At 37.4% G+C, this 24143-nt stretch overlaps 1 protein-coding gene across 1 annotated transcript in view; it reads right to left on the bottom strand.

Annotated features, from left to right (window-relative positions):
- LOC136711176 (contactin-associated protein-like 5) overlaps window positions 1-20468 on the bottom strand; it is a 129747-nt gene extending 109279 nt beyond the window's left edge. The window contains exon 1 of the mRNA XM_066687235.1: window positions 20221-20468. Coding sequence (XP_066543332.1) covers window positions 20221-20305 — 85 coding nt within the window. The 5' untranslated portion in view covers window positions 20306-20468. The remainder of the gene's footprint in view (window positions 1-20220) is intronic.
- Between the last annotated feature and the right edge of the window lie 3675 nt (window positions 20469-24143).

Genomic DNA, 24143 nt, shown 5'->3' with positions numbered 1-24143 from the left:
CCTATCAATATGGGCCAACATTTCTAAAGAATGCTTTCAGCACCTTGTTGAATCAATGCCACGTAGAATTAAGGCAGTTCTGAAGGCGAAAGGGGGTCAAACACAGTATTAGTATGGTGTTCCTAATAATCCTTTAGGTGAGTGTATTAGGCTGCTAAAATGTCAGAAAAGGAGCATCATTTCTTAAGGGCACAAATGTTAGGGGTCAGCGTTCTGGAGATATGCTGTCTGCCAATCATGAGAAACCATTAGGTGGGACAGAGAGCAGCTCAAAACAATAACATGTAAGCATGTACCTGATTTATGCTTAGATCAGATAGAGTGCTTGATTAAAATGAATTTGTTTCTTAAGAAAGTGAATATATTGACCCAAGCCTGCCATTCTGAAACCCAATACTTGATCATGTCTTTCCAGGAGGTAGGAGGAAGCAGCCCCTAACAAGCAAAGAGCTGCCATCAAGTCTGGGTTTGGAAAGTATATTATTAAATAATCCCATTGTATTTGCGTTACTGCATAGCTGTTCTTCCCCAGCAAACAACCATATGACAGGTTTTATTTTACAAATAGAATTAAAATAATAATAATAAATCACAATGCATCAGAGTAAATGAGAAACTCATAACTACGAGCACATACCTATTGTGGGTATAGAGAAACTGATGTCACAATTGAACCGAGGAAGGCAGTTTCATTCCTTGAGGGCCAGGATTCCAGAGGTTTTATAGGTACTATTCAATTAGCAAGTGATTAAGACCTGCAATAAACAGGTGATTTGACTGTTCTTAATAATGACTTTAAGTAATTAAGACTTGAGGTGGAATGAAAACTCGAAATCCCTGTGGATCTCAAGGGCTGGAATTGCCTGTCCCAGCACTAGGTCAATTAAACTTTAAAAGAAACCCCATAATGGTATGGATTAATGGCTTCTAAATCCCTCTTTACAGTGCCACTTCACAAAGCCAAAAAGGCTACACAGCTTATTTACAACAGTTATGAGTAACCATGCGATTACTACCTCAACATTTCATTTTGGTTTATGTATCGAGGTGCTGCCAATAAATTAATTGTCCAGGAAGAAACAATTAACAGGCATATTTTAAACACTAGGCTTCCAAGAAGGACTCACACTATGACTTGATATATGATATAACAAATCGTCAATTTAATTGCTTATGCTAAGTGTACGTTTTTACCACGGCAGAAATAAAGCAAAATCAACAAAGTGAGTAAGAGAGCATAATGGGCTAACCCACATAGCTACAGCACAACGAATGAGCCGACTTTTGACTTTTGTGTGTAGACTTTGAATCGGGTCGGTTAATGCACAATAATGGAAATTATTTGGAAAACAGCAGTAAAAGATAGTGTTGGAATTCACAGATGGCACCTTTTCTGCACAACCTGTACCCCCCCCACATGGTTTAATCCACTGTGAGTATTCAGTTCACTTAAAAATGCTCCATTCAGAGCTGCAGAATTAAACACGCTTACCCACTGAAATATTGAAAGGCTTCTCTGGATCGGTTAAACAGAGCATGTGGAAAAGGTCTGAGTATTGTACCCTTGACACTGACAACAAACGCACACAGATTTCTCCAGGACAGTGCTGTAATTACATAACTCAGGCTGAATATATTCTCATTGATGCATATCTGTCCTTCATTGGAATTCAGACCCTTTTCTCCAAAGAATTTAGACTGATAGATAAGCAGTCATTCAAAATAACACTGAAAGGAACATGTTTTTTTAGGTACTTGTGTGTATTGTTTTTCTTTAATCTTGTTTCAGTGAAAACCAGAAAGGTAACTCAGGTGAAAAGGGACAAGGCCAAAGCAAAGGAGAGCATACTAAACCCATGCCCACTGTAAACAGACTCAGAAAGCATCCAGACTTCATCAGGATGATAGCTATTTGCATCAGGTGCAGCAAGGCAAACTATTTCCCCTCAAACTACAGCAGAAAATGTGTATCCTTTCCCTGATGTATGCAGTTTGCCCAACAAGCTGTAATCTAGGTCATGTCTGAGTGGTTCAATTAAAATTACAGGTCTAGTATGATGTGGTTTGCTTGCCTATGGAACTGACTAAAAGGTAATTAGGTTAATGAATGTTTGTATTATATAGTTATTTTTCTTTGGGGGGTGGGGGTTTTGGATGCTGTCACTGAAAGATCGTCATCCATATGCATACATCTACAAGAAATGTATTCCATCACTATGAAAATCAGTTGTATTACTTTCAGAGACTTATTCTTTTGCATCAATCTGTGTTGCCTTTCTATAACAAAACCTGGCCAACTCTAAGTACAATGTAAATAAAAACTACAAACAAATTGCATTGAATTCTGATAATATTTTTAATTATATCTTAATTGCTTTCTCATTTATACACAATGCAGTTACTCTTTAAAGTTAGTAATTTTCTGATGCGGTTTCACAGTATGTACATTTCTATGCCAATTTTATACTAATAGTAGTTGACAATCATTATTCATGGTTCAATCAGAAAGTATTGTCTTTGATGAATCTCGAAATCTTCAAAATAGTATGAACAGATGGCTTACTGTACTGAGGAGAAATATTATTTGCATACCTCTTAAAAATAGAGAGAGAGAACATCTCTGATAAGGTAAATCAGATGTAAATACACCACCAACTGGGAGGTAGATTTCTCAATTGCATGATTTTGTTTGTTTTTTAATGCTTGGAAAGTCTTTTATTCTGTCTTTTATTCAAGCAGGTGAGCCACACTGGACAATGAATTTAAGAGCTTAAAAAGGCATTCAAATTAGGCTTCCTTTGTGGAATAGTCAGATCCATCTTTGGTGATAGGATCTGTACAATATTACATATATTACAGATTAACTGATGAATTGGAGATTATTATCTTTATTGCATTTCACATTTTGGTGCATATCCAGACCTGACATTGGTTTGTTTTCAAGATTATAAATAATTTATGAGAAACCAGCCAATCACACAGCAGTATTTCCAGATAATCCTATATGTCCACCATTTACCACCACCTTACACTGTCATACACATTTGTTTTATTTATTTTTCTTCCTCCCTTGATTGCTCTACTATGTGAGATGGGACCTAACACATTTAATAAACACCAAGGATATACAGAAATAAATTAGACGGATGGCACTCATTTATATAAATCTGCAATTTGTATAATTTCTGCATTTGTCTGCAGTTTAAAACAACTCGGTCATTATCCTCGTGAAGAAGGAAAGTGACACCCTGCCACCATCTCTTACACTTGACTGCTTTTCCAATCTCATTATTTAGATCATTACCCTCACATCTCAGCGAGACATCACTGACTAATTGGGATCCTAACTTTCAATCCCAAAAACACCGACCCCAATATATTCGTACTGATGTTCTGAAGCCAAAAATGTCCTCCCTTCACAAAACACAAGGCTTTTTTAAATAATATGATTAAGGCTTTACTTTTGCTTTTCCTTTGGAATCGTGTCAGTGTAAATTAAATACCAGCTGTAAAATAAAACAGCAAATTTGTATGCATCCAAGACTACCATTTATAACTTTACTTTGTTGGGTGTATACACTACCCCTACCATTTTCCATCCTTCCACACTGACCCCAGCTGCACTAACTCCCTTTGGTGCCTTTGATATGAATCCACCACCTCCTTCAATTTTAATATAATGTTGACTGATTTGGATGATGTCACACCCATTGGATCCCTTGGTAATTACAATGTAATTACAATATAATTACAAGTAGACTGCATTATTCTGTTTGGCAAGAAAGTCAACTAAAGAAATGGCCAGCTGTTTTTCTTCAAATAAGTTTAGAACTGCTCAGTGTATTACAACCCTTCAATGCCTCTTTCAGATGCATCTCTTAAGTTTACACCTGCAGACTGTAATTGTATTCACCATAAGGCGTAGATGGATTTTAATTATGATCCTATTTTAGCCTCTTATAAACATGTAAGTCAACCTGGATAAAACATTTAAATACCTTACTCCTACTACCTCTCCAAATCAAGTGTTCAGATGATACAGACTTGTTTTTCTTCATCTTTGTCATTGCATCCTTCAGAGTTGTAATTAATGGAAGAGGAAAGGGATTTGTAACAGAAATGACAATGTTCTACATGTTTAGCAGTTCATTCACATTATTATAAATCTTCCACAACTGGAATGAGTCACAAAACCCACACAACAACAGGGCATTAAATATTGTAAGGTATGTAAAGGTTCATATCTAAAATCTCTTGAAAAAGGGGCCATGCATCATGCAAGAAGCAGAATGAATTAATGTATTAAACAGTTAGCTGTGCAGTTCAGACAATCTATCCAACTCTGTGAGTTCTCAAAAAGCTCTTCTGGGCATGCGGAAGAAGGCCTTGAGCAAGCACACACATTAAACAGCAGTGAGGATGTATGCAGTCAGCTGGTAAAAAAAATATATATACTTATCTGGGTATTTGAACAACAAAACACTTTGGCAAAGGCATGAGGAATAGGCACAGGGGGTATGCCTCCTCATCACATATGTGAAATTCGCAGGGTGTGTATAACATAAGTTGGCCTGTTCCAGGAATTGCATTGTGAAAATTGTACTGTTTTATGTCACACACAAAGAGAGAACCACAAGGTACATGTTCCCATCGAGATTGCTGAATGTGTCCACCATGTAGGCGTATGTCCATGGAGGCTAGAATACATGGAAGGACATGGTACACAGCAACACAGAGTTGTTCAGGCAATACACTGATGAAAAACGGTCTGATCCTCATTGTTTCATTTGTTTCTGAAATTTTATTTCCTCATGATTTTTTGCAGCTGTTTGAATGGGTCGACTAAATGATAGACACACGGCACCCTATTAATTTAGTGCTGGGCTTGTGTGCTTTCTAACAAAAAACGTAGATGTGCAGATTGAAAAGTAATACATTTAAACAAATACAATATTTATCAACATGAATGAAACACAACAGCAGGAAATACTACTTCTAATAAACTACTTAAAGTTGCTGTGTTTTAATAGAATCAAGAACAATAAAGTAGCAGTAGCTGTATTAGCATAATGTTATCCTCCAAACTATCCACAGCTGAACTGAATACTACATCTGTGCCAAAGTGCAAGGTGTTGAAGCTGCAGATTAATTCCAAGACTGTCAGTGAACATATTTATTTACTTTAGTAAAAAATGGGTGCACTAAGGTTTTAATTAGAATTAGTTTAATTATGGAAATGAGAAATATTTGCATGCTTAATCGTCTGACTGATGCAACCTCTTAAACAGAGGCCATTTGGGTTCTGCTTCAGTGATTGGCCTCATTCGTATAAAGCTGACCGAAGACCACACTTCAATTTGTACTGTGCGGCTTAAGGTGGGGGAGTAATTATCATCCTTAACAAACAGACATGGGTTTCTCATGGTTAGAGACTTACTTACATACATACATGCCCTGCAATAAGCATGACTAACATGCAGAAAATGAAAATGTTTAGCACTGCATTGGCACTAAATGATCTATTGCATGCCTCTCCTTGAAAAATGCAGTGCAACACATATTTGCATACAATTTGTTGATTAAAATAATCAAGGCATCATCCTCATTGGTGCATTTCATCAATCAATTTGTATAAGTGTTACTACAAATATATATATTCATACACACACAGCGACTACATCAACAAATCCTGGTGCAACTGCTTCTTAAACCTTAATTCACATTCCGCACTAAGCTATTCATTTAATTCTTTATAAACACATATATCAATATATAAATATAACTATCGCTTGGTTTTACATGTCTTTTGTTCTTAATTAGAATACCTATTTTTGCGACCGGGACCACAGGGATCCCAAAGACTTGCACATTTTAATCACCGACTTATGCTTAAAACATGTGCTGTATCCTTCAAATATTTCTATGTATCATCCATCTGTCTTCCATAGGGAAATACAATTAAGTGGACTCTTTTCATCAACAAAACTTACAAAACTTTAAGCATGTGCACATATTTTAACAGGGACAAAATGTGGCCTTCACTGGGGTCTCTGAATGTACAATCTTTAATACAAACAAATGAAAAAATGAAACCTTTGTTCTGTACGTCTTTCTTCCCTGCATTCATATGAATACAGTGAGGGAAGAAAGTATTTGATCCCCTGCTGATTTTGTACGTTAGCCCACTGGCAAAGAAATGATCAGTCTATAATTTTAATGGTAGGTGTATTTTAACAGTGAGAGACAGAATAAAAACAAAAGAAATCCAGAAAAACACATTTAAAAAAAGTTATAAATTGATTTGCATGTTAATGAGGGAAATAAGTATTTGACCCCTTCGACTTAGTACTTGGTGGCAAAACCCTTGTTGGCAATCACAGAGGTCAGACATTTCTTGTAGTTGGCCACCAGGTTTGCACACATCTCAGGAGGGATTTTGTCCCACTCCTCTTTGCAGATCCTCTCCAAGTCATTAAGGTTTCGAGGCTGACGTTTGGCAACTCGAACCTTCAGCTCCCTCCACAGATTTTCTATTGGATTAAGGTCTGGAGACTGGCTAGGCCACTCCAGGACCTTAATGTGCTTCTTCTTGAACCACTCCTTTGTTGCCTTGGCTGTGTGTTTTGGGTCATTGTCATGCTGGAATACCCATCCACGACCCATTTTCAATGCCCTGGCTGGGGGAAGGAGGTTCTCACCCAAGATTTGATGGTACATGGCCCCGTCCATCGTCCCTTTGATGAGGTGCAGTTGTCCTGTCCCCTTAGCAGAAAAACACCCCCAAAGCATAATGTTTCCACCTCCATGTTTGACGGTGGGGATGGTGTTCTTTGGGTCATAGGCAGCATTCCTCCTCCTCCAAACACGGTGAGTTGAGTTGATGCCAAAGAGCTTGATTTTGGTCTCATCTGACCACAACACTTTCACCCAGTTCTCCTCTGAATCATTCAGATGTTCATTGGCAAACTTCAGACGGGCCTGTACATGTGCTTTCTTGAGCAGGGGGATCTTGCGGGCGCTGCAGGATTTCAGTCCTTCACGGCGTAGTGTGTTACCAATTGTTTTCTTGGTGACTATGGTCCCAGCTGCCTTGAGATCATTAACAAGATCCTCCCGTGTAGTTCTGGGCTGATTCCTCACCATTCTCATGATCATTGAAACTCCACGAGGTGAGATCTTCCATGGATCTCCAGACCGCGGGAGACTGACAGTTATTTTGTGTTTCTTCCATTTACGAATAATTTCACCAGCTGTTGTCACCTTCTCACCAAGCTGCTTGGGAATGGTCTTGTAGCCCATTCCAGCCTTGTGTAGGTCTACAATCTTGTCCCTGACATCCTTGGACAGCTCTTTTGTCTTGGCCATGGTGGTGAGTTTGGAATCTGATTGATTGATTGCTTCTGTGGACAGGTGTCTTTTATACAGGTAACGAGCTGAGATTAGGAGCACTCCCTTTAAGAGAGTGCTCATAATCTCAGCTCGTTACCTGTATAAAAGACACCTGGGAGCCAGAAATCTTGCTGTTTGATAGGGGATCAAATACTTATTTCACTCATTAACATGCAAATCAATTTATAACTTTTTTGAAATGCGTTTTTCTGGATTTTTTTGTTGTTATTCTGTGTCTCACTGTTAAAATACACCTACCATTAAAATTATAGACTGATCATTTCTTTGTCAGTGGGCAAACGTACAAAATCAGCAGGGGATCAAATACTGTATGAGCTACTCCTCATAGTTTTAATGTCTGTATCATTTATCAATATAATATGACATCACTTTGACATTATTTTGAAAATGTTATGATTAACAATACTGAGTTCTGAGCTTGTATATAAATTCTGTATTCACTTTTCCTCTCAATCATACAAATCATAGTTGCTAAAACTGCTTTTCTAACTCAGCAATATGTTAAACTGGGCATATTTCTTAAAATCAATAAATCATCAAAGATTTGATAATTATATATGTTGCCTATGCGATGTTTTAAATCAGTTATGGTTTGTTTGTTTTATTTGCTTTTGACAGGATGATATGCCCAGAGACTAAAACTTTGTAAAAGCCCGTCAGTTCATTCCCAATTGGTGTTATGAATATTTAAAATTTCCCATATTTTCAAAAGTGCTTTGGCAGCAGTGCTTTCTAATCAAATATTATCAAACTATGTTGAGTAAACATACTTCAATCATCTGCAAATGACAGGTCATGCAATGTCAAGAAACATCAATCACAGGGGGGACGTCGTAAATCCTCTGACAGAAAATGAAAATAAGCAAAATGCATGGTTTGCTTTGTGCTGGTTATCAACATCCTGGATTAAACTGTAAATAAAATCAATATCTGTCTTGAAAGCATGAAAACTGAGCATGTTGATGTTTATTTGATTATTTTACATTTTTGGTTCTTTTTAACATGATTATATTCTTAATAAAATAGTGGGTTTTGTTCATGCAGTTTGAAAATAGCCAAACAAAATAGACACCAGCACCAAAAATACATAAACAACAAAGCTCTGCAGACCTGGGTGAGAGTCACTGAAAAAAGATGAGTCATGCAGTGAATCTCTTCTAAAGGTTTCAGTTACCGAATATTTGCAGAATGCACCTTCTCTCAGCTTCAGTCTAACATTGCATGGGTATTGATGGAAAGCCGAGGTTTAAAGGAATCATTTAATGCCTTTGATGGGATCAATACAGCAGCATATGATATGCAGCATAGATTAAAGAGCTGTGGGCTGTAACTGCTTCAGACATATCTCTGCCAGAGCATTGCTTTGGGAGAAAACGTGCCATGCCATGGTTTCTTCAGCTGTTAGATAAGACTAAGATGGCAGAAAAAAAACTACAAAGAACACCACATTGCTCCTAATGACTGTAATGTTACCAAGTAATAATACAATGCTCACAATAGTTCAGACCTCTCTTTAATGATTCCAAGGATTCAAATACATAAACAAACAAAAAAAACATGCAAAGGATTAGATATTCAACCTTCTTGGATGTATTGTGCACACAGTTTAGACAGAATGAAGGGTTTGGGGATAACGTGGGATGAAGCTGAATTCATGTTAATCAACAGTGACAGGTCAGACATTCATAATCTACACAAAATTGCAGGGGGGGTGATAATCCTACATGCACTCAAGACTAGAACAAATATCCAAACAGGCAACAGGCTCTTGCAACTCCAAATGATAACATTCAAAGAGCCCCTGCTGAGGCCTATTCATTTATTTTATTACCTTATTAAAAATAGATTATATACATTCCTTGGGGAAGGGATATAAATGGCAAATGAATCCGAGGCCTCGATAAAGAAAGCGTTTTAAAGTGCAGAAGCTCAACTTTGTGTCATCATTGCTCTTTGATTTCTGAAATCAATGCATATATGTATTTCTTAATATATATTTCTAGACGCTGTATGCATCAAGAGACTTTCTAACTTTCCAAGCCATACATTCTGCATGACCAAGCAGTGGTTTTGTTTGTTAATTTAGCATACAATGCATCTGAAAGGGAACATTACATTTGTAGGCATGAAACATAATTGTAATGAGCAAGTCTCTGTTGACAGGCTATTTGTATTTTATTTTTTGGGAATGCTTGAATTAAGCTAAGAAAGACGAACAGCGAAGATGTAATTCAAACTATACTTCAAGTCTCTTAAAGACTAATTTCCTTCCAGTCAACGTATCAAGATACATTCACAATGCCCTTCTGTAGAAGTTAAAGTGGGAACACAATGTCCAAAATAATTACAGAGCAAAAGGAGAAATGGGGCATATATAATTACAGCAAGCTTTAAAGTAGCAGTGTTTTTGTTTTCATTGTACATTGGACCTCCTTTATTACAGTGTCTAGGATGAAAGACAAACAATGTTAATGTAACTCAAAGCTTGCTGTTGTTGTTTTTTTTTACTGAAAAGGGAATCTGTGGGGGACATATTTATTAGGGTTAAGACACAGAGGAGCCTTCACAATGTGATCACCCACATCTGCGAACTGTACATTAATATGGATCAAAACCCAGGAAATAGTGAGACCCACACAAAAGTTTAAAAATACCATGTGATAACCATTAGGAGATGCCATAAACTAGCATATCCTAAACTGTAAACAATCATACCCAACTAGGCGCATGAAGCCATACTAACTTTATAAAGCATAGGCCAATCAGAAACAACAACAAAAATGTATTTGTTTTCGTTATCCTGGTATTAATCTAACAGTTAGCACTATATTGTAAATTACACTACATGTATACTACTGATACCCCAAAGCATCTCAATGTCCATTTCTCACTTCCATAAGTTAATACTACTTCACAGAATGCACTGATTTGTTTGGTTTCAGATCAAAGTAATTTTAGTTTTTCTCCCATTAATTCAGGTGCATAAAATGACCTAAGCCATGTAGCTAATTGCATGGTCTCTGTCTGTGTGCAATAATATTGGTTGCCATGAGGTCAGTATGAAAACACCTGTCTCTGTGAGGTTCCTTTCAATGCAAGTCAGGGTTAACACCTTGAAAGGCACAGATCAGGAGAGAGGTGCAAAAAAACATCTTTTGAAAAAGTATTTAAATATCCCTGTGAGATAAGCATCTCTAAAGTCAAGCCTGCTGGTGGCAGCATCATACTATGGGGATGCTTCACCTCAGCAGGGACTGGGAAGCTTATTAGCATTGAAGAAAAACTGGATGAAGCAAAGTAGAGTCAAATACTAAAGGAAAACCAGCAAAGAAAGGACAATGATCACAAGGCCAAAGCTACACTGGAGCAGCTAAAGAATAAGAAAGTGAATGTCTGATTGGCCAGTCAAAGTCCTGACTCCTGAATCTGTAGAAAGACTTGAAACTGCTGTCCATAAGTGATCCCCAAGCAACTTGAGAGACCTTGAACACATCTGTCAAGACGAATGGGCGAATATTTCAAAATCCAGATGTGCAAGCCTGGTAAAGGCTTACCCCAAAAGACTCACAGCTGTAATTGCGGTCAAAGGTGGTTCTACCAAGTATACACTCAGATGAAGTACACATACTAACCTTTATTGACATTCCTAACCTTACTGAATAAGTAAGTAAATTGTGTGGCAAACAACTATGATATTTTTTCCAAAAATCCCCAGTTCATCAAGTATAACTCACCTGCTAAGCAAATTTCTGCTGTAGTTTTCTTCTTTTCCTTTTCCATTTACAGCCACCGGCAACAAAGCCAAGTCCTATTACCTTGCACACAAAGCATGTATTTTCTTTTCTTGTAAAAGGCAGATAACATGGGCAGCATGAGTTTAAGACAGGTAGGGAACATTGTATGCTTTCCCATTTAAAAAATGGACAGGAAGTCAAGACTGACTACTGTTTCAATCAGGTATTAGATGCATACAGCTAGGAATATCAACCGTACATACAAGATATAAGACTACATACAAGATGAGTTGATAGACAAAAGTATCAGTCATTGCAGTGCCAGGTCTACATGCTAAAGATGTTGAGAAATGCTTTCCCACAGTCTCCACCTTAAACTTTATCTCCTAAACAACCATTCCTCCTATACCCATTTCAGATGTGCTTATATTTATTATACACTGTAGCAATAAATCATGGGAGTACATTCCTCACTGTGCTGTCTCACAAAGTCTATAATTCCAAAATAAACACAAAGAACACACATCTCAAAAACTAATAATAATGTATTGCTTAGTCGAAAGTTTCTTTATAACATTACACAGCCTCTTTTTGTTCCTTTCCAATGGAAGCCAGCTCATTAAACAAGCAATCAATGGTTGCACTAGATAATGGGTTTAATAATTATGCAGATGCGAAAAAGAGGTATTTAACAAGGTAATAAAAAGGAGAACAACAATGATTGTGGGGACAATATAGCTAACACATGCTGCACAAACCCATTTCCCAGAAGGGAATTGCTTTGGTTTCAGATACTACACAACGTACAGTAGAGGCGTTAATGGAAGTGCTGAACTGTACTGACATGGATATTTTGTGGCTCGTTCTACTTATCAGGCACTTAGATCTCTGACAGCGGAAATATGCATGCACGACGTTTTGGATTGAAATACAGTATGAAACATAAAAATGATATTCACATACAAATGTCTGAGCTACAATACATATCCTAGGAAGGGGGGTAAAAAAAATTGGGAAACAGTATTATTTTTATGAAACCCAGAATTGTCACTATAATTACTATAATAACGCTCAGTTGTACTGTTGTAATGTTGAACATCAATCCAGCCTGTAAAATCACCAAACCTATATTCTTCTAATTATGATGCTTTTTACCCAAGGTATTACTTTTTAACATCATTGATCAAGGTTTATTACTGTAAAGTGCTAAGCATCTAATAGCATTGCTGGGACAAAATTACAAAAAAATGTTCAAGGCCTATTTAAATCATTAGCAACACGTCACTTTCTAATTTATTCATTCAATTTGTATTGTATTTCATTTTATTTTCAGTCTGCGATGAGATCGTTTTTGGACAGTCACCAGGTTGTATTTTTCTAGACCGCTGCTTAATCTTCCCATCCTGATTGATAGTCAGCGATAATAGAGCTAAAATGTATGAATTATAAGGTGTTATGTGTGTGTTAATTTATAAATATACTACCTTATCTGGTAACACATTATATTAAGGTGCCCTGTGATGTTTTATGAATGTTGTAAAAATGTTAATTGGATGATTCATAATGAAGTTATGGAATATTTATAAAGACTTGTAGATAAATTATTAAAACACAGTAAGAACACTTTCAAATGACTTTTGCATATGGAAAAGTAAAACATTGTGCTAATAAAGTGTCCCATTTACAAATGTTATAAAAATGTTAAATCACAGCCCTCACTAATGCTTAGATACCATCCTAAGTGATACATTTTTCAGAAAGATTTCCTTAGAAGCATGTCTAATCCAATTATATAATGTCACTTCCCTAGAATTAAATTAGTCTATAATGTTTTACGGTCAAAGACAAAATCACACTAATTCCTTCTTCTGAACAACTGTACAATATAAGGTGTAAGCCGTGTATTGACGATCAAAATAACATGATTCTAGTACATTTACAAAACAATACAGTAACAATTTTGCATATATTGCATTTTGTTGTTTTCTTCAGTTTTGTTTTTTGTGTGTTGGTTCTTCTTAACAAAAATACATTGCAATTACTAACATAACACATGGCTTACAGCAACAGGCTTGTGGCCGCCATGTTTTTCTTCAGATCCACCATCACATTACATTGCGATTGGATTCAGGTTAGGTGATTTCCACAGCCGATTTAGCGCATCGATCCCTCTGCTGCTCTTCAGATCTTCTGCTGCTGTCTTTGCTATGCGCTTCGGATAGTTTGGAAACTACAGACAATTAGCCTAAACCCTGCTGGTATCGTTTCTGTCAATATCGTAACTTGTCAAGTACTTCCCCCTACATTTAAGGTTCCTTCAATCACACGAACACTTGTAATCCTTGACAATCAGAAGCAAGTCCTAACCAGCATGGAACTGCTCACTTTGAAAGTGGTTACGGTCAAGTGTGTATTCTATGTATCTCCTGGAAGGCAAGACATTCTGTAGGCTACATTTTTCATCAGTCTTTTGTTGCTAAGTATGGATCTGGCTTGCGTTTGTATATTTTGAGATGTTCTTCCTCATGAGGAGTCTTGAGTCTTACTGTACCTTCACACGAACCCAGCTTGTTTGGGCTCCGGTGCTCTCGATTTAATTATGTGACAGATTTGGCCTAATCATTCTGCTGGACTTTAGTTGATTGTCCCACATTTGTACAGCCATATTGAATGTTCGGTTATTCTTGCTTTTACAGATTTCTGTGTGGTCTCCCACATCTGTGTAGCATCCTATTTATGTCTGTTTTACTTGGCACCAATTAAATTTGAAGTGCTGCTAAGAATGCTGAATGTGTCTGTATAACATTCATCTTGTTTGCATTTTGATATCTTCATTTAACTCTCCAGTCCTGCCCATTGTGAATGTAATGGGCTTGGTGTTCACACATTCATCTTGGCTTGGAAATGAACAATAACACTTTGTGATTATCTATAGAAAAGTTGGAGGAACAACAAATGTTTTGCGTCAATGACTTTCAGCCTGTTTCAAATTGAATTATACATAAATGCTGATTATGGATGCAATTTTTTTTTACAGTTTAATTACATTATTGTATACTATATATGTTTTGCTTTAAATTGCTGTATTTCTCACAGGTGATTTCCAGATAATCAGCATAATGGTTTAACTAAAACTCAAACCATCATCTCTATAGGATTCTATTCTGCGAACCCTCAGACTAGTACTTGGCGGAGATGGCAATTAACTTCAGGAAAATGGGCTACAGGATATGTAATGGTTAAACTACAGGCTGTGAGGATACACAGGTTTCAGTAAGAAAGGATCTCTAATGATAGAGAAATATGCTGTTCTCTAGCATGTATTGCAAGTTGGACAAATATGATGCTGCATTATTCCTTATTTCAGATCGTTAATAGAATACATACTTTTGCATTTGACTTTACATTTCAACACAGTGTTCCTTCAATTGGAAATCCAGCACTGCTTTTGACTGCAGCTGAGAAAACATCAGTAAGAAGCAAACCTAAAAACTTTGGTGCTTCACTTTGGTCCTCTCCTTGGAATCCACACGGCACAATATACTCACTTCATAAGCTCTACTACTTTTTTTTCGGAAACAAAAACCACTAATTACCGTCTGAAAGTACGGTACATTTTTCAAATCTGTTGTGCTCTGAGGGAAATATTTTCTAGACTCCATCGCACAACACTGAACCGTGCTATTAACTCGAAAACGTCAAACCCAGCACAAGTGGAAGATACCTTGTATTCATCTGTCAGATAATAAGAAACTGTGACATTTCAGAACAGCCTTTCCTTTAACCTGTTTCCTTTTCACTGTATCTGTGCCGGTTCTATCAACACCGCTTGTATTCTGTTATGACTAGAGGTGGCTTTTCCAATGATTCAGTGCTGGCTGAATTTCCATGTCATTTCTTGTATAATTGACAGCACTTAAAACAAAAGAACAATGTGTTCAATTCAATTATTTTTAAACAGGGGGTCTGTATTACATTAGGACAGGTATTTTTCCCTAAGGCTATCTGAGAAATTAGGATTTGAATCTCAGTGGGCATTTCCAAAACTTAAAGCTCATGAGCTGCTTCAAATGATTTGATTTTGTGATGATCAAAAGTAAACATTATGCATGGCACACACATATGGAAAGTAAACATATAGTTGGGGGAAAAAAAAGCATTTCTACCTATACAGGTACACCATCCAATAAAAGTATCAGTTTTACAACACCAGAACATATAATTCCACTTTTTTTCTTTTTAATAGGTTTGCTTCCTACCTGTACAAACTGCCAAGAAAAGGAGACATGTTTTTGGAAGCATAACCCCATTTATAGTGCAAAGAATGTTCCCCTGCCTTTACGAAGGCATAATCTTAGCATATTCACCCACCAACTTTTCAGATGACAGCCAGAGGGTAATGCCTTTGCGTTAAGTCACCAAGTGAATCCCATGCTTCATCACATCCATACATTTCCTCTGGAGAAACAAAAGCAAACTATATAATCTACCCCATTACAGCTCTTCCTCCGATTAAAGCGGAGCGTTGTGTACACTGATACAGCTACTTGCCAAGGGTCTACATATGCCTCACCACATCGCATTTTGCATGAATTGACTACATTGAAAGTGCCTGTATTATGTTAACTATTCTCTGCTGCAGATGTTTCCCAGATAAACTGAGCCTACCTCATACCAATCTGTAATTTGCATGACGCAGGGCTTTACTCAATACTATAAGCCACAAAGAAGCAGATCAAATCACTTGGATGAGATACCAGAGATAAAATTTCACCCTTCGTTATCTATAGTCACAGGTAGCATACACGCAGATGTAATCCACCGTGGGGTTCTGGCTCCCATTCATCTCTGTTGCCTGACACGAAGACATCGGTTGCTTCAACAGCAGTTGATGGATTTTTGGTTATTCCTTTTGTTTCTTCGAGGTAAATACGGAGGCATTAATTTGCTGTCCTTGAAAAGAATCCCCTTCCTCCATCACTATCTGGATGTCACTTTTCATTACCAGGGTGACTTTGTACATTTTTACAGTCAATACATGCTTGGCTTTCTTTGGAAACAGCTTTGCTTCGTCACCAAAGGCCAGAGAACAGTTAATGATACCAGAAGATGCAGTTAGTCACTTGTCTAAGAGATGTCTTGCAGCAACAATGAATTTAAATATCTGGTGCTGTAGCTAATTCTGTTCCAATACGATATCCATTTTAGTCGTTCTTGTAAACAAGACAAAGAGGACGATGTTGAACACAATGGCAAGATTCACAACTGCACAAATACCAGAAAAAGAAAGCTTTGGCTGACCCAATATGCCGATTTATAACGAGGAATGACAAACCAATATGATGTGACATTAATCGACAATACAAGATGGACAGGGAATAATTAAATAGACCAAGACCAAAAAGAAAATGTATCAATTACAATGATGACACCAGAATTTATGTTAAAGAAATAAATGGGATCTGGCTCATTGACAAACGTGAAACTAGCCTAGCTGACTTTGGCTGAAGCACAGTTTCACCCAAGGACAAATCATGTCCAAGTTAATTAAAAAGTAGACATGAAATTCATTATGGGTTCCTTAACAGCCATAGCGGATTGCAGCAGGAATGACATGCTGTATTGTGTAATTGTCAGGCCCCCTCGCTCTCAAGTACAATACAATAAACTTAATTACTTTTTGGAAACACAAACATAACACTAATGGTGAATGGTGACCTTTTTGATAGCTCTATCCCATCTCAGAGATCATCTATTGGATTAATCTGGTTTCCTCTTTTGTTTGTAATTAATTTCAAATATGCCTGTGAATGTAATTTTGAAAAAGCATCCTGTGAGTGTGCATATGGGTTCGGTTCAATCTTTAAATCACATTTGTTATTGAATTGTCTATTATTATTTTGCCAGGATTCAGTTTTCTGTTATCGCGCCCCTTCAAGAAAAACAGGGAAATCGCTATAAAGTGCTATAAAATGTTTGCTCTCCGTTCAAGCCAATGTTTTCTGATAATGTTTGCTTGATCTGATTCAGATTTCGATGTATCTATGTTCTAAAAACCATGGGATTTGAGTGCGAGAAAGAAATTAAGTAGGACTGAAATATATTAGTGAACAGACTTTTGGAAGCAGCGCACAATGTCTCCTTTTTGATCCTCTCTTCAGCAGCACAACAAAATCTGCTTCTAATGATTTCACTCCCTTGTAGAAAGATGTCAGTACTTCTAAAGCATAGCATCGGAAAAAAACAGGAAGTGGACAAGCTCTCACTTAGCTTTGCACAAACACTGAGAAAATTGCCTCCTAACACTGCCCCCCCACCCCCCAACAATATCAGTCCCAAATACAGTCAAACCTACCCAGGCGTGAACATCACCACAACTTCTTTTTGAGGATATTAAATGGTCTGTTGAGCATTGCTTCACGAAATGCTCTGATTTTTTATTAATATATCAGCAGCATTCAGCAACATTAGTTACAATATTTAATTGATGGCATCTGCAAGCACTCTACAGACTATATTTTCTGGGAGTTAGTACAATAAACAAATTTGTCTAGAAACTAAAATAAAAGTGTATCAGTTTATTAAGAGATGGTATTAGTGTGGACAGAAGACAGACATGCAGATTCTGAGATGATATCAGATGTCCAAGATCAAAGCTATGCTACTTAATTCCGCAAATGTATCTGTAAATGAATAGACCTAGCCTATAGAGAAAAGTAGAGTAATCACATGTACTTTGCCGACGGGTGCTGCTGTAGACCGTATGTGACTGCCACATGTGGAGTTAATGGATCATGTACAAACCAACTAAAACCATCCCATGGAAACAAATGTTGACTCTGAACTGAATTGCTGGAAGACAGGCTGTGTGGGTTTTAACACTTGACTGCTTCTCCTTCGTCTTTTCCTGTCCAACTACAAGAGGCCAGTAGCGCACAAGAATGACAATATAACTGCATGCTGCCTCTTTCAACTCCAGTACAACACACAGTAAGCCAGATATGAGCAAGACAGGCACTTCTGTCACCCAATCACTGCCATTAAAATTGTACCAACTTTACATATATACAACACTGTAATTCAAAGAGGATAATATTTTTATTATTTTGCACAACATTAGAAATCTCTTTTTCTATGATATAGTTCAGATTATGATTATAAAATGATTATATTATGCCTCAAACATTTCTTGAAGTATGAACATTGGTAACTATTTCATTAAAAATCCATGTCTGTGTCTTAAATTCTCTGCATGAGTTGTTTTATCAATAAAGTGGAGAAACATTTATTATTTTGCTTATTATGTGTTTGTTAAAGATAATCAGTATTGTTACAAAATCATAACTAGTCGTAGTATTAAATTCCACTTTTTCGTTGTTACATTAAGGTCGATTTTCTACAAAATGTATTCAAATACAGAGCTCAGTGTGTGTATATATATATATATATATATATATATATATATATATATATATATGTTCTCCTATTAAAAACCTCTCTGCGATCGCAGTGTGTGTGTGTGTGTGTGTGTGTGTGTGTGTGTGTGTGTGTGTGTGATATATATATATATATATATATATATACACACACACACACACACACACACACACACTGCGATCGCAGAGAGGTTTTTAATAGGAGAACACTGACCTCTAGTGACGAGAAAATAAACACTTGGGATATTAACTTTTTTATGAACGTCTTACCTGCTAAATTGAACAGTGTTCTTGATTTGTATAAAACGTTAAATTTGCATATGACTACATTCGCATAGTTTATGCCTACTGAACCCCGATAATAAAGAGTTCTATATAGTCCCATAAGCATTATTTATACATATATAAGACAATTTGGTTTTACAAGAAATGTGTAAGATAAGGCACAGATATAATTCAGTTAATAGACTTGGTAGGGCTCATTTTTTCTGTGCGTATATACACACACACATACACAACCTTGATAACAGTTAATAAGACTGCCTATTTGCCTACTACAGACTGATTATAAATGATTATTATTACTCTTATTGCAATTATTACTATTACTACCCCTACTACTGTATTTACTCTGTGCTGGAAATCTTTCCAGGCATCATTTTTCTTTCTTCTTTTTATATAAAACGTCTTGATAAATTGCAACCGGTTGTGTCGACCTAGATAACAATTTCACTTATATGAGGTCGAACTTGTATAACGAGAAACTTTCTTACCAGTAACTACTTCTAACTAATAGGCGTATATCACAGTGCTTCCTGGCAGACTTCTTTCTCCATCACTTTGAGATCTGAGAATGTAATTATATCCTCTAAAAACCAGGAGAGCGTCAGGTTTGCGGCTGTAATCGACTAGCGACGTTTCTACTTTACGTCTGAAAAATACCCAAGCTTGTACTCGCCTGAGCAAAAATATAACTAGCATTGTCGGGGAGTTTGTTATCCTCAAGTTACATTGATGTATAATCACATACCATTCCATTAAACTGAAAAAAAACGATTATTTATACAATTATTAGAATTACAGCAATACTTTTGGCTATCAATTTCTACTCAGAATGATCAATAACCACCTCCACCATTTATCATATCCTTAATCTCCGGGAAATGAATGCAATATAATGTGCATAAACGTTTGCATGAAGGTCGAAGTTTGTGTGATCATATTTTAGGTATAAAATACCTTTTAAAAATTTAACCATGCTAAATGTTTCGTATAAGTATGACATTTCAAAAAAACAGAATTATGCACATGTTGCCAAACATAAGAACTGGCTTTTAATTATTATTATTATTATTATTATTATTATTATTATTATTATTATTATATTTTTTATAATATGCTTTTCTTCTATAGTAGAGACATGGATGCATTATTACAATTAGTATTATTGCAAAGATAAGATGTTATATTTCAAGCACATGTACATCATTCATTCAAATAAAACCCCACTTCATACCTGCATAGCCGTGCACGTTAATTCGCACATTAGACCATAAAGGTCTTTAACCATAAAGTTAGGCACTAGAGAGAAAAGCACAGCATCCATCGCTAGTTTAATGTCAAAGCACGCATGGACTCACAGTTGCTCGCTGCCAGCGCGGAGCCGCACACACTCAACACCGCTATGCTGAACACAGAGCACCAGGACAGGGACGGCGGGTCCATCTTTGCCACCAGGCGAGGGATATCCAGGGCTGCTTATATCCTCAGTCTGGAAGGAAATAGCTCCAATGCGCGTTTTCTCCGGTATGCGGTAGCTCCAGCGGCTGCTGCTCTTGGCCCTGGCACTGCTGAGCTCAACTGGCACAGCCCCCCCCCCGCGAGCCTCTTAAACACGCCTGCTCGCGCTCCGGGCACCGCGCGCGACTGCTCTCCCTGCGCGGGTCCGCGTGCAACACCGGGCACAGCCAGCGCCACGCCCCTCACCCGCAGCCCCCTCCACTCACTCACACACACACCCACACCCACACCCACACCCACACTTCGGGGGTGGGTGGGGGGGGGTCCAGGCATCGCATAGGACTGACACGGGCTGTCTATGCATGTGTGTGCGTGTAGACACAAGATCACACACACTTATATAGTACTGCTACATGTGAGTAGCATCTGTGTGGCATGGCTTACTTCTGCATGCTTGTGGGATATGGCAAGGTGTTGCAGCGTTTCTTGTTCGTTGTGCTTATTTGAAATGCATAGATGATAGCTATCGAGTCGAAGGCTCTGCGCTGTGTTTCGGATACTAGTGGGCAGGTTTGGAGAAGTATTGGAAAGGAAACAGATGCGTTATTGTGCAATGCGTGTGAAGGCATCGAGACCGCACATGTGAATACTGCTTTCCCGGTGTAGTACAAAGCAATAAGGACATTACACCGATTTTCAAGCCAATAGTTTGCATAAATAAATTATGCGTTTTTAGATAAGCATCATGTCCACCTATCCATTCATTCATATAAATATATGAGAGAGAGAGAGAGAGAAAGGTGTATATGTGTATATATATATATATATATATATATATATATATATATATATATAGCTATAGCTATAGCAATATATATATATAGCAATATATCTATCAATCTATCTTTGTATTGTTGTTTATATAATAGATTTATCATGAAAGGGAAACTGAATACTAGAATTCTGTTTTTACAACTAAAGACCTGACACTATTGTTGTTTTTGTTGTTAATAAATACCTAAACAAACAAACAAACAAATAATAATACCATTGTTGTTATAAGAAAGGCTACCAGATCTGGCTGATGATGCATTTTGAATCTGAATGAATTGGGTATAATTCTCAGCACCTGCAGTGTTCAAAGTGCAGGTGCCCAACTTCTGCTGCAGTTGCTGGACTAGCGTGTGAAAGACACGGGTTTGAGGAACGGAACAGTCATGCATCACAGCAGATGCTTTTAGGTTAATTCTTATTAATGCATGGGAACTATTTTATCTGTCAAATCATATTACTATTTTAGCAGCTTTCATGCTTGAGTTGGCCAACTTCAGCTTTTCAAGCTATCTTAACCTCCACAGGGCCCTCCGCTATTATCATGTTAATTAGTTTGTCCCTTTGACCTGAGATAATTCTTATCAGTTTCCTGGTGAGAGAAAAACATCCATAGCAAGCAATAGTCCATGATATAGGTCTGCTGATGCATGTAAATCCAAAAACCGGGCACAATCTAAGTGCATAGACTCCCTTGATGTCTAAAAACAAAATAGTTCCCCGCCCTCTTTCTTATTATTAGAATTTAAATTAGTCCATTAAGCAGGGGGTGAAAAGTTCACGGTCATGCCTTTTTAATTTTAAAAGTTGAGGTTCTCCAAGGAACTAAAACTGGTTGATTTGGTGCACAGGCATAAGTTATGGCATACAGAGAAGCATCATTTTCACATGACAGTAATTGCCATTAGTCGAATAAATATGCTATGCATTTTAACATGATTGCTTGTCAGCTGCCATTATTGACTACCTGTTGCTACAGCAATGCCCTTGAACAATGGACAACTCAAACATAGCCATTTTCATATAAAGTAATAATTTGAGAACCACTGCATGTTGTTTTTTTTTTCTTGGGGGGATTGAGGGCCTGTAGTTCTGCAACACAAGAAAATACTTCTGTATAAAATGTGGACAAAATAAGCATTCTATAAAAATAACTGTTTAAGGTGCTTGCATTATGCCTCTCTCATATGGGAGCTGGCAGATCTGGATGTTGGTTGGCTGCTTGTTTGGCCAGTTGGATGGACTGCACAAGCATTGTGTCTGACCTGCTTGTCAGCCCGCAGGGAGAGTATTGTATACCAGATTGGAATAAAAAGTGAATAAGAGCTACCATGTGAATTTCCGGCCTGAGATAATATAAAAGATCAACTCCTTCATTCCAGTGATTTATTTTCCGGTGATGACAACGTGATGTTATTCTGGTTGTATTTATACCTCCTGAACTAAATTAATAAACTAGGGGCAATTTCTGAGGCATCACTATTATATAGGCAAGACAGAATAAATTGATATTTATGTTTTTTTTGTTTATGTGTATATTTTAGGATGTAGTAACCTAAGGCCTGCCACACAAGCTAGGATAGGCCTCATTATCTCTCTGAGCATTTGAATGCAAAGAGTGAGATGTTGTGTGTTTCAATCTGGTTACTAAACACTGATGTAGGATACACTTTATTACTTAAAGGTTATCTGATCTTAACCCCATTGTATATTACGGGGTGGGCATAAGAGGTAAATTATGATAATGCCATTCTCTCAATAGCAAGGTTTAATGTTCTTTCACCTGGGCTTCCGAGTTCCATATCTTCTGCAGGATTGCCAACCTATTAATACGACTTTTACGTAAGAAAGGTGAACCTGCGGTCAGACTAATTTAGTAAGACATACATGCCCAAGCACCCCTGTATACAGACCTAGTGCATACTGTAGACACCTTCATGGATATTCATTTCAGGTCGAAGGCAGCCGCAATTATGAAAATGTACATCCTGCTCCTCTAAGGAGCGCATAGCCACTTTGAACCATCAAGTTAATTGGAATCGTAACCGGAAGAGTAGCTTAATCTCTCTGCTCCCACCACGCGAGGAAAGAAGATGCCGTTGGTTGACTCACCTCCGAGTGACACGGCTGTTCCTTCTCACCAGGCACTCGAAAGAGCCAAGAGGAGCATTGTTCTCAGGCAGCTTGCAGAAGCCGTCTGCACAAAGAAACTGAGCATTTGGTGAAACTGCGAGATCAGGTGTCAAGTTTTGAGCATCAGATCCTGCGGGTCGTGTGTGTGCCAGTCATACAATTATGTTCACGTTACATGCCCTGAATCTGGGCCAGAGAGATAGCAGGATGTGAAAGCACAGCATAAGAGCATACAGACAGGAAAGCACAGACTATGCTTGTGTTGTTTCTCCAAATTAGAATTTACATGGTATAGTGTCAGTCTATTGCACTTACCATTATACTAAACATGTTGGATCAAGTTTATTTAAATTAGTTGACGCTACTTATCTCTTCACCTCAAATGTGCAGGGAAATGAAATGGGAATACAGTTCTGACATTTTTTTTCTCTTCATATGCCCCAAGCTAAAAAAAAAAAATGTTGTTGTGCTACTGGTTCCAAACTGTAAAGTCTATGTTTGGACACGTTTCATCATCACCAGATAAAACTTTGCTTCCACATGAATGTCAGTGCACCAGCCTTGAAATGAATACCTTCGCAGACGCCAACGTTTCAATTTTTAATACACCATCAGAATATAAAGCATTTTTTCCCCTCCGCCTTAGAACAGGAAATCTGAAACTCTGTGGTGTTGACGAAGACAGACATTTCCTTGTAGCTAACATAAATGGATACATTAGGAGGTACTCTAATTGCAACGTCTAGAAAGGCAAGTTAACATACTGTGAACTGAAGACTTGTACAAAGTGAGCAGGACAAATGGAGCTTACTTTCCCAAGATCGGAAGAAATATATTTGAACCTGATAACCCAGAAAAC

This window comes from Amia ocellicauda, chromosome 16 (assembly GCF_036373705.1).
Source record: "Amia ocellicauda isolate fAmiCal2 chromosome 16, fAmiCal2.hap1, whole genome shotgun sequence".
Taxonomy (NCBI): Eukaryota; Metazoa; Chordata; class Actinopteri; order Amiiformes; family Amiidae; genus Amia; species Amia ocellicauda.
The sequence above is the reverse complement of the archived record's forward strand: the minus strand, read 5'-3'. Positions and strand labels throughout refer to the sequence as shown.